Genomic DNA, 12,455 nt, shown 5'->3' with positions numbered 1-12,455 from the left:
GAATAAATCTATTATAGTTGACAACTTATATTTGCTAAGTGCTATGACTACAGAAACCTACTAAAATAGTTAGCTTTTATTATTTGGGATATTTTATATACTGATTTAATTTGAGTATTTTTTTATTTGGGGGAATTTTAGCTTGAGTATGTATATATAACACAAGCTTGGATGGAGTGATACCTCTTGCTTGTCGCAGGCGATCTATGTACGGCGTTAGGGCAGGACTCCCTTCGCAGCAGGCGAAGACTTTTTCTTTTTTGTTGTTTTTTCCAGCCAGAGCTGGTGGCTGTTTCAAAGGGAACGCAGCCTCTGCGGAGACATGTAGATTGGCAGAGCTACAAATGTTGTTAGAGAAGAGATTCCGGCCGGTAAAAGAGCGCTTGTGGAGAGTTACCAAAACCTGACCAGAGTAGCGGACTACTGCGAAAACAATTATGTTCCAGGTAAGAGGGCGAAGTGCGGCGTCTTGTTCCCGAGCTTTGAGCGGAATCTCGGGATTGTTGGTTGGGACTACAGATAAAGACAGTGAATTTCTCTTCTCCGCCCAAGCGTTAGCGCGAATACCAGCAGGAGGACTGAGCTTTTACTGCTTTAAACCTGTATCCGACTACTGAGCACATTTATTGAGTTTACACTGAGGGTGTGTCTACGTTTTGATGAGTACACACACAGTTGAGACACCACACACACACACACACACACACACACACACACACACAAACCACGGGCCTGTACAGGGGCGGTTTCTGTGGTTTTTAAAACGGGCTGCGGGGGGCACAGTATGTAGTATATTTGTAATCAAAAGATTTTTTTTAATGTATTTCTCTTATTTAGCACATTTTAAAATGGGATGCCGCGGACCTTTACACCGAGCGCCCTCTGGTGGCCGTTTTTTGGCCGCCGAGCTCAATATACATGTAATTCGATCACTTTTTAAAGGGGTCAGACTCGTCAATAAAGTCAATTTAATGTACACTGGTTCATTTCAGGTCAGCTTGGTGTATAAATCTCATCATGGGAGCTATCCGCTGGCTGTTAGAAGAAAACTAGAGACAAAACAAAATCAGCTATTTTCAATAGACAGTCAATGTAGTTTGTTTTCATCGGGCGGCCAGTCGCAGAGGGACGAATGCTTGCCTTTGGATTGGCCACTTCGCTGGAAGTGATGTGTATCCGGGCAACCCATAACATTGAAGACATCTGAATGAGAAACTTAAAATCAAGCTTAAGCTGTGTACTAACTGTTTAACTATATCGGACCTATTATTTGAGGAGTCCTTGCTCAGGCCATACTAAAATATGAAATGGACAAAATGGAGCAAAATGGGGACTGATAATCACAAAATGGGGGGGGGGGTAAAACGTAACGAAATAGAGCAGAGTGAACCAGTCTGATTAGAAATAAGTACTTTTATTTAATTGTTTGGTTTTTGTGTTTTTTTTTTTGTGAGATGTGCTCAGTACATGTAGTAGGGGCAGGTGCGCCATCTGGCATTCAAGAGATGAAACTTCAGTGGATGGGTCAGTCTGCTCCATTTAGTTACATTTTACACCCATTTTGTTATCAGTCTCCATTTCATCCCATTTCGCTAAAAAAATTTAATAAAAGTGCTTAATTGAATCATATTTAGAGTCAGTCTGCTCCATTTCGCTATGTTTTACCCACGTTTTGTTATTATCAGTCCCCATTTCACTTGAAATAATTAAATGAAAGTACTTAATTGAATCATATTTGGAGCCAGTCTGGGTCAGTCTGCTCCATTCGTTGCATTTTACCCCCATTTTGTCATTATTAGGCTCTATTTCGTCCATTTCGTATTTTAGTATGGCCGGTCGTTGATATTTTTAAAATGCAAGGCATCAGATGGCTGATAACAGCCCTCTGCAGAGTGGGATATATTCATCATGTCTGATAGTTCATGTTACTAGTTTATGAAAGCTTTTGATTGTGCACAGTGATTTGATTACAAAAACATATGGTGATAATTTGTTTCTTAGACTCCTCCAACTTGGTGTTGAAAGGTAATGCAACATCCCCTCTCACTCCCAAACTGGACTAATTTATAAGCAGGGAACATGATAACCTCACAAATATTTTGCTGATCAATATCAGGGTTCTCGCCAGGATTTTTTTTTCACAGCATAGGGGGGAACTTAGTGGGACATAGCCGCTTGATGAGCGTTGCAGGCGCGAGTATTGTAGGAGGTTCTGGGAGCATCTCCCTGAGAAAATTTTGAAATTTATAACCCTTTAAACACTATTTCCTGCATTTTGAATGCCATTTTGTGTTGCTAACTGGGACATTAAATAATGTGCGGCATGTCCTTTAAAAAAGAAAACAAAACAGAGAAGCCCCCTATGCTGGTTAAATCACGGCACAGGGGCCCCCTATGCTCAATTGCGCTGGCGAGAACCCTGAATATAAATTTTAGATCATCTCTGTAGCCCTAATGGTTGCAGAGATATAGTAGAAACTATGTTTTTTGCACTGTTTCTCAAGATACCTGTCCAAGTAATAGTCTCATCAAGTTTGGTGAACATCCATTTAAGTGTTTTTAGTTGTCTGGTTCCATGACAGACAGTTGCGTACATGTGACGGAGACCAGCAGAAGTCTCTGCACATGTGGTAGTCAGTAGGTGTCACCCCCCCCGACAGCCAAAGGATAGCCTGGATTTTTGGCCAACTGGTCAGAGAGTCCGCTTCCCATGTTGGAGATCGTGAGTTTGCATCCTGAGGGGAGCAAACGGGAGGAGTCAGATATACAACACAATGCAGAGCAGCCACTAACACACAGAGGGCTGATTACAGTACCCTGCATTGGCACTTTGCTGGGCTGTTTGCGACTAATGTGGTTCTGTTGACTGACTTCATCAGTCTGTGACCTCCGATATGCACTGGGCTGGTTTGAGCCCCATTGTGACCTAACTGGGATGAGCATCAGCACCTCCAAATCTGACATCGTGGTCCTCTGTCAGAAATTGTGTGAAGTTATGCTGTGTATATATTGTGCAACAGAGCGGAGGACCCCCTAAGTGGTTAAATCCCGCGATATCACACAGGGTTCAAACGAGACTGCGATGCCCTATCGGGAAGACCCAGGACACGCAGGAGGGATTATATGTACAGATGGCTTGGGAATGCCTACAGAGGAGTGAGAGGGCCTGGCTGAGGATAGGGAAATGTGGGATGAGCTGCCTAGTCTGGTGCCACCACACCTGGTGGCAGCACAAGAGGCAGCAACTGACTGAATGAATGAAATTATAATGTTCATTAAAGTATTTTATGTGCCTGGGAATCTTGATAGAAGTATGTTTTGACAAAGTGAAGACATTTTAAAGAGTGGAGTTTATATTTAAAATGAGTGTTTTTAAGTCATAACACAGCTGGACAAAAGTTCAGCCTGTTGGTTGTTGATCAGTGAAGCCTGGATGTATTGATTTATATTATTCATCTTTGACTGATCAGTTAGAACATAATTTCCTGTCATTTCTGCACATCTGTCATCTTGCTGTTCGCAGTGAAATCCCGTGTCTTTAAATAACATTTCCAACAATATTTTGTCAACTGTCCAAGCTAACTTTGGGTTCTTACTTTTGCACAAGTGACGTCTGCGACAATCCCACAAGTGAAACGCGAGAAAAGCACACTGTGAGTGAGCAAAGTGTGTTGTCGTCAAGTGACAGGAAGGCAGTCTTTTGTGTCAGTTACAGAGGGTGTGTCCGTCCCAGCTGTACTCCCCCAGGACTCCCTGTAATTTAGTTTTCTTCCTTGTTCTCGGGTGATTTGGTACCACGAGGCTCTAAAGTTGTGTGGTGGTTGCAGCCTACAGAAAGAGAGAAATGTTGTGTCCCAGATAAAGCTGGCAGGCTCAAATCATTTTTGTTTTCTTTTTATTCCCATCAGTTTTCAGAGAACAAGGGTATTTTTTTTGTCAGAGCTGAAGTAGTGGATTGGAATGAGGGTTTTATTTTTTCCTAGTCATGGATCAGGGTTTCCAGCTGTAACATGAGAGAAAATCAACCAGAACCTGATTTTCTTGTCTGATTAGGTATGTCATATATTTAGCGTGAACCGTGTGTGTGAGATATATATATATATATATATATATATAATACAAATGATGTATGAGCTGGAGCATACTATTCGTTCCACTGAAATAATGCAAAAACATTATTTGTTTTATATAATGGCTAAAATAGATCCTTGTCATTTTATACTATATTAATTTACAATTTTGGTACATCCTCTGTGCAGTGAAAAAAATAATGTCAGAAATTAATCCAGCTTTGGTGTGTCACTGCTGCTTTGACATCAACAATCCAACACGACCTTTAAATAGGAGTCCAAAAATAACTCTGACGATGAAATCCGCCATGCCGTGCATCAAGTCTTCGTCCGTCAACAAAACAAACTCCGCCATGTTTGTTTTAAAGCTAAGCACTGCCTGGCTTGTGTGAGCGTGCGCAGTGGGAGCTCACGCAAATGGGAAGGCGCTTGTGCGAAAAAAAAATCACCTCAGACGGCTTGCAGTGTAATGGATTTGGTGTGTGTGTGTGTGTGTGCGCGCACAGAGTGCGATGGTACCAAACTTATGTAACCAAATTTGCACTCTAAATGGAACCAAATTGTACTGTAAATGCAATGCAACACAAATGTGATGAATTAATCCATGTCACGTGACATACAAAGCACCAATCAAATCAGCTATTTATGTATGTATGTATGTATATATGTATATATATATATATATATCTTGGTGTTTCAATAACCAGCCTTGTGACATCACAAAGATCTATATATATGATGCATAAAACCTAAGTTTGAAAGGTACCTTCTTTTGATTGGAGGAAGGCATTTATTTATTTATTTTTTGTTTCTCTTAAAGTGAACCTTCTTGTTTCTGTATCAAGCAACAATAATATTTCTTCTTGCCTCCTCCTTGCCAGTATTTGGATGCACCTGGAATTTCTCAAAGGAAACGAGTCACTATATTTTCAGTTAATTTTTTAGTTGATTGTATTTCTGGGGCCAAAACTACTTTAACACCAAAGTCACTGTGTGTTTGGAAGACTTCAGTTAAGGCTTGATTAACTGATTGAGGGGTACTCTATTACGTTATCTGAACCAGACAAGTGTGAATTTGCCTTTTTTTAAAATTGTCAAATTCTTAGCTTTCTCCGTATTGTTAACGCAGTGTTTGGCTAGCTGGAATAAGGCGGCATACTGTTCATGCTTTCATCTCTTGACTAGAGCTGCAGCTATCGATCATTTTAGCAATCGAGTATTCTATCGATTAATGGAGTAATCGGATAAAAAGTACTTTTGCTTTTTAAAACATTAACAGTCCAGGGTTCTCCCTAAATAATGGCACAGTGTCACTGCGTCATCACGGAGATGATCAAATTCAGTGTATCCCTTTCTGTTTTCCTGGGTAATTATTTATTTTTTCACATCTTTACAAGTTTTGGATCTTTCCAGGTGTTGGGCCAAAGTCTTGACATTTTGCTGAAATGGGGATGGGTTGTGGCTATTTTTTGTTTTCCCCAACTTGTAAAATTTAAACATTTTTATTTATTTATTTATTTATTTATTTATTAATTAAGGTGGTGGACTGGGTCCCTGCATGAATTTCCTGCATTCACTCTCTCTGCGATTCAGCCAGTGCATTTCATTTTCAGCTGGAGGTTGAACATGCAGCCTCGCAGTCACTTGTTTTTTATTATTTTATTTGAGTTCCCGTGTTTGTGAAGCATTGTGTGTTGCCCAGAAAAGCGAAAATTAAAAAGCGAAACACTCATTGCGAGTCACACAGAAGAAAGAGTGGACTTCTTCCAGAGACTCTGTGGCCGGGACGGAGCTGTGTGAGGGCAGAACTGAGCCGCTCACAACGGGCAGAGAGAGGCAGCAGCCAGCCGCTGTGCGTAGAGCGGCCAGCAGGCGAAACTGTTAAAAAAAACAAAACAAAACACTGCTTTGCTTTAAATGCACAGTACTGTAAGCTATTTTAGATGATCAGCATGGACCGTCTTTTCCTAAAAAGCTTTAGTTCCCTCTCTTTGTTGTGTTGGAAAGCTGTAGCTTTTGTGCTAATTTGATTAGCGCCTGCTCTACTTCTTCTTCTGTTTGTTTTTCTGGGGACATTACAGCGCCACACACAGGCCTGGCATATGTACTACAACGTTAAACGAAGCTTCGAGGCACAGAATTTGCCTCGAACATTTTTTGTAATCGAATTATTTGATCTGCTGTGGCGACCCCTAACGGGAACAGTCGAAAGACAAAGAAGAAGAAGAATTATTTGAATTACTTGACTAATCGTTTCAGCCCTACTCTTGACAACATGACTTAATAGTCAACTTTCTTTGGGACACATTAATGAACAACACCCAACTGCAAATACGGAGTAGCGATGGTGAGATGAAGCCTCTTTGAAATTTCAACAAGTTTTCCAGCTAGCCAAAAGGTTCGTTACATAAAATCTCATTTAACAGCTCATACTGACATCTCGTGGTCAAATAATGTATAGCACATTTATGATAGCATTACAACACAGCATGAATTGAGAGCATGTCCACCAGAGATTGCAAACCTCTGCGTTTCTTCATATTATCTAAAAATGTATTTTAAATTTAATGTTATATATTTGGATGTCGTTCTCTTGCTTCTTGTTTATTTTCCTGCTTTTGTAGAACAACTCATTGTTTCTGTAGGATGAGTAAAATGTGCGTTGGATGAATGGATCAAAATGCATATAGACTAGAAGTGTTAGATTTTCCTTTCTGTTCTAATGGTGTGTCATTCACTCGTGTCCTTGTTGATTTGTAAAAGCCTTGTGAAGAGAAACATTAAGTGAGGAAGCTGTCAGTCATGCATATATTTGTCATTTCTGATATTTTCTTTGAATGCTTTCAGATTAAAGTGTCAAACAACAACAAAAAAATTCAATATTTTGTCCCCAGATCTTTTTTCTGATGAATAGAAGGAACTCCAAAATTGGAAATTACTTCATCATCATGATGTTAAAATCCACTGGGACCTGCACTGCAGATGTGAACCATGCAAAGAAAATGCCCGAAAACATTTGCTGCTTTCACTTGATTTTATTATTCATGTATGACAGCGGGCTGTGATAGTGTCTGGTTTATAGCAAAGCACCTTGTTTAAAGTGCTGCCTTTTAGCAAATATCGCACTCACGGCACTGTTTTCATAAGCCGTCTCTCAACCTATGACACACACACCAAAGTGACTAAACCACGTTCACAGCAACATGCCTCAGCTTGAATCAGCCATCTCTTTTTTTGCCACTCTTCCTTCACGCTTCCATGCCATCTCTCGCTCCGTCTCCCTGGTCACAGAGGTTCTGGTGCGTCTGAGTATGGACACGGCGCAGCTCAGCTGGCTGAAGCAGATGGACATATCGCTGTTCCACTTTCTCAGCCTGATAGTGATTTTTGTTTGCACAGCAGCATGTTGTGTGTGTGTGTGACACACAGTGTGACGTATCAGATTTACGTTTCCTGTTGCCCTGCTGACTCTTGAGGATTGGCTCCCTGAAAATGCCTTCTCTGCTTGAGGAAGTGGTTTCACAATAAAGCCTGAGCTAGAAACCCCTCCCACATCAATAAATCTGATCAGAGAGTTTTATGATAATTCTGAGGTGTGGTATTTCACTTTGTGTGTGTTGTGTTTTACTCTATTGGCTTTGCTCAAAAAGTAAATGAGTCCACCCACCACTTTAATCATATCTTAGATCTTGTTCTGACTTATGGTATGGAAATAGAAGACTTAACAGTATTCCCTGAAAACTCCCTTCTGTCTGATCATTTTTTAATAACATTTACATTTACCCTGATGGACTACCCTGCAGTGGGGAATAAGTTTCATTACACTAGAAGTCTTTCAGAAAGCGCTGTAACTAGGTTTAAGGATATGATTCCTTCTTTATGTTCTCTAATGTCATATACCAACACAGAGCAGAGTAGCTACCTAAACTCTGTAAGGGAGTTAGAGTATCTCGTCAATAGTTTTACATCCTCATTGAAGACAACTTTGGATGCTGTAGCTCCTCTGAAAAAGAGAGCTTTAAATCAGAAGTGTCTGACTCCGTGGTATAACTCACAAACTCGTAGCTTAAAGCAGATAACCCATAGGTTGGAGAGGAAATGGCGTCTCACTAATTTAGAAGATCTTCACTTAGCCTGGAAAAAGAGTTTGTTGCTCTATAAAAAAGCCCTCCGTAAAGCTAGGACATCTTTCTACTCATCACTAATTGAAGAAAATAAGAACAACCCCAGGTTTCTTTTCAGCACTGTAGCCAGGCTGACAAAGAGTCAGAGCTCTATTGAGCTGAGTATTCCATTAACATTAACTAGTAATGACTTCATGACTTTCTTTGCTAACAAAATTTTGACTATTAGAGAAAAAATTACTCATAACCATCCCAAAGATGTATCGTTATCTTTGGCTGCTTTCAGTGATGCCGGTATTTGGTTAGACTCTTTCTCTCCGATTGTTCTGTCTGAGTTATTTTCATTAGTTACTTCATCCAAACCATCAACATGTTTATTAGACCCCATTCCTGCCAGGCTGCTCAAGGAAGTCCTACCATTATTTAATGCTTCAATCTTAAATATGATCAATCTATCTTTGTTAGTTGGCTATGTACCACAGGCTTTTAAGGTGGCAGTAATTAAACCATTACTTAAAAAGCCATCACTTGACCCAGCTATCTTAGCTAATTATAGGCCAATCTCCAACCTTCCTTTTCTCTCAAAGATTCTTGAGAGGGTAGTTGTAAAACAGCTAACTGATCACCTGCAGAGGAATGGTCTATTTGAAGAGTTTCAGTCAGGTTTTAGAATTCATCATAGTACAGAAACAGCATTAGTGAAGGTTACAAATGATCTTCTTATGGCTTCGGACAGTGGACTTATCTCTGTGCTTGTTCTGTTGGACCTCAGTGCTGCTTTTGATACTGTTGACCATAAAATTTTATTACAGAGATTAGAGCATGTCATAGGTATTAAAGGCACTGCGCTGCGCTGGTTTGAATCATATTTGTCTAATAGATTACAGTTTGTTCATGTAAATGGGGAATCTTCTTCACAGACTAAAGTTAATTATGGAGTTCCACAAGGTTCTGTGCTAGGACCAATTTTATTCACTTTATACATGCTTCCCTTAGGCAGTATTATTAGACGGTATTGCTTAAATTTTCATTGTTACGCAGATGATACCCAGCTTTATCTATCCATGAAGCCAGAGGATACACACCAATTAGCTAAACTGCAGGATTGTCTTACAGACATAAAGACATGGATGACCTCTAATTTCCTGCTTTTAAACTCAGATAAACTGAAGTTATTGTACTTGGCCCCACAAATCTTAGAAGCATGGTGTCTAACCAGATCTTTACTCTGGATGGCATTTCCCTGACCTCTAGTAATACTGTGAGAAATCTTGGAGTCATTTTTGATCAGGATATGTCATTCAAAGCACATATTAAACAAATATGTAGGACTGCCTTTTTGCATTTACGCAATATCTCTAAAATCAGAAAGGTCTTGTCTCAGAGTGATGCTGAAAAACTAATTCATGCATTTATTTCCTCTAGGCTGGACTATTGTAATTCATTATTATCAGGTTGTCCTAAAAGTTCCCTAAAAAGCCTTCAGTTGGTTCAGAATGCTGCAGCTAGAGTACTGACGGGGACTAGCAGGAGAGAGCATATCTCACCCGTGTTGGCCTCTCTTCATTGGCTTCCTGTTAATTCTAGAATAGAATTTAAAATTCTTCTTCTTACTTATAAGGTTTTGAATAATCAGGTCCCATCTTATCTTAGGGACCTCGTAGTACCATATTACCCCATTAGAGTGCTTCGCTCTCAGACTGCAGGCTTACTTGTAGTTCCTAGGGTTTGTAAGAGTAGAATGGGAGGCAGAGCCTTTAGCTTTCAGGCTCCTCTCCTGTGGAACCAGCTCCCAATTCAGATCAGGGAGACAGATACCCTCTCTACTTTTAAGATTAGGCTTAAAACTTTCCTTTTCGCTAAGGCTTATAGTTAGGGCTGGATCAGGTGACCCTGGACCATCCCTTGGTTATGCTGCTTTAGACGTAGACTGTGGGGGGGTTCCCATGATGCACTGTGTCTTTCTCTTTTTGCTCCGTATGCATCACTCTGCATTTAATCATTAGTGATCGATCTCTGCCCCCCTCCACAGCATGTCTTTTTCCTGGTTCTTTCCCTCAGCCCCAACCAGTCTCAGCAGAAGACTGCCCCTCCCTGAGCCTGGTTCTGCTGGAGGTTTCTTCCTGTTAAAAGGGAGTTTTTCCTTCCCACTGTAGCCAAGTGCTTGCTCATAGGGGGTCGTTTTGACCGTTGGGGTTTTTCATAATTATTGTATGGCCTTGCCTTACAATATAGAGCGCCTTGGGGCAACTGTTTGTTGTGATTTGGCGCTATATAAAAAAAAAGTTGATTGATTGATTGACTATAGTGGTTATGATCAAGTGTGGTGATTACATCAACTAAGTTATGTGAAGCAGCTCCAGGAAAAAAAAAAAAACTAAATAAGCAAATGTGTTGAAATGTATTTATTCAGTGGCGTAAATCAGCCGCTGAACGTCTCTTGTCATTTTGGCGCATCACTGTCAGCAAATGTTACAAAAGGTCCGTTGCACCTTTGTAACACTCACTGGAGTGATAAATAACCAACAACAACTTGGAAACAACTTGTAGCTTTGCTTAGAGAGTGTGTGTGTATGAATGAATGAATGAATGAATGAATGAATGAATGAAAACTGTTTATTTCGAACATTTGATACAACAACAATTACAAGATAGATCAGTAAAGACAACAACAAAAAAGTTCCTACTGTGTACCCAACATGTCCGAAAAGGGGTAGGGTGAAGCATCAGCTTATTTATCCCTACCCCTTCTTCCCCACAACCAGTAATACCCTTTGCCACATATACACATAGATTCCTACACACCTAAACCGATATCAATATATATATATATATATATACATACACATACACATATATATATATATATACATACACACATCAACATACATACACATATACATACACATATATACACATGTACATATATACACATATATATACACAAACATAAATATACACCTACACATACCTACTTACATACAAAATACTATATATTTACAAGCCGAAGCAAAAAACAAAAACACCCTAACCCTCATTACCCTTCCTCCTCCCTATACCCAGAAAAAACCATATTTTTGTACCGCTGTTTGAACTGGTTCATGCTTGGACATTGCTTGAGCCCCACTCCCAATCTGTTCCACATCCTCACCCCACAGACAGAAATACAGAAACCTTTTAATGTTGTTCGTGCCCACTGATGCTTTAAATTAAATTTCCCCCTCAGACTGTAATCCCCTGATCTGTTAAAAAACATATTTTTAATATTTGCTGGAAGTAAATTGTTTATTGCTTTATACACAATTTGTACTGTTTGAAAATGAACCAAGTCTGTGAATTTTAAGAATTTGGATTGTAAAAATAGTGGATTTGTATGATCTCTATAGCCAGTATTATGAATAATTCTTATAGCTCTTTTCTGCATTACTGATAGTGATTGTGTTGTACCTTTATAAGTATTACCCCATACCTCTGCACAGTACTGTAAATATGGTAAAACCAGTGAGCAGTAAAGAATGCGGAGTGAGTTGTGGTCCAGAATGTTTCGCTTTGTTTAGAACTGAAATGCTTCTTGACAGTTTACTTTGTATATGTTTTATGAGTCTTCCAGTTTATCTTATCATCTATTATCACCCCCAGAAACTTATTTTCATGTACCCTTCAATATCTACCCCCTCGTACTGTAACTGAACCTGTATGTCTGTATTACAATAGCAAATAACATGTATGTTGTTTTACTTAAGTTAATGATCAATTTGTTTCTGTCAAACCATATTTTCAATTTTCCCCATTTCTATACTGATCCTCCTCAGTAACTCCTGCAAATCCCCCCTGAACAAAAAATGCTTTGTCATCTGCAAATAATAATAATTTTTAATATTTTGGAAACATTGACAATATCATTATATAATAGAAACAGTTTTGGACCCAATACTAACCCCTGTGGGACGCCACAAGCATGTCCAAGCATTGATGATGTATATTCCCCCAACTTCACAAACTGTTTTCTGTTACTTAAGTAGCTTCTCACCCAGTGCAACACCAACCCCTAATCCCATACTGTTCAAGTTTATTGATAATATGTCATGATTAATTGTATCAAATAGCCTTTTTAAGGTCTATAAATATTCCAACTGAATGTAATTTGTGGTCTATGGCGTTGTGTAATCTCCTCAACTGATTCTATTAATGCAAGTGATGTTGAAACTATGTGCTCTGAATCCATATTGACTATCAGTAAGTAATTTATGTTTATTTATGA

The 12,455-nt window shown here is 39.4% G+C and overlaps 2 protein-coding genes across 7 annotated transcripts in view; one reads left to right on the top strand and one right to left on the bottom strand.

The window, feature by feature from the left end:
- Positions 1-202, bottom strand: part of acbd5a (acyl-CoA binding domain containing 5a) — a 35,826-nt gene extending 35,624 nt beyond the window's left edge. The window contains exon 1 of the mRNA XM_034166529.1: positions 184-202. The gene's annotated coding sequence lies outside the window, so the exon portion shown is untranslated. The remainder of the gene's footprint in view (positions 1-183) is intronic.
- A 71-nt stretch (positions 203-273) lies between these two features.
- abi1a (abl-interactor 1a) overlaps positions 274-12,455 on the top strand; it is a 123,856-nt gene continuing 111,674 nt past the window's right edge. For all 6 annotated transcript variants that reach the window (XM_034166496.1, XM_034166476.1, XM_034166491.1 and 3 more), the window contains exon 1: positions 274-446. In XM_034166496.1, the coding sequence (XP_034022387.1) occupies positions 438-446 (9 nt within the window). In that variant the 5' untranslated portion in view covers positions 274-437. The remainder of the gene's footprint in view (positions 447-12,455) is intronic.

This window comes from Thalassophryne amazonica, chromosome 1, assembly GCF_902500255.1.
Source record: "Thalassophryne amazonica chromosome 1, fThaAma1.1, whole genome shotgun sequence".
NCBI classification, from domain to species: domain Eukaryota; kingdom Metazoa; phylum Chordata; class Actinopteri; order Batrachoidiformes; family Batrachoididae; genus Thalassophryne; species Thalassophryne amazonica.
This window is presented reverse-complemented; position numbering and strand designations above follow the sequence as displayed.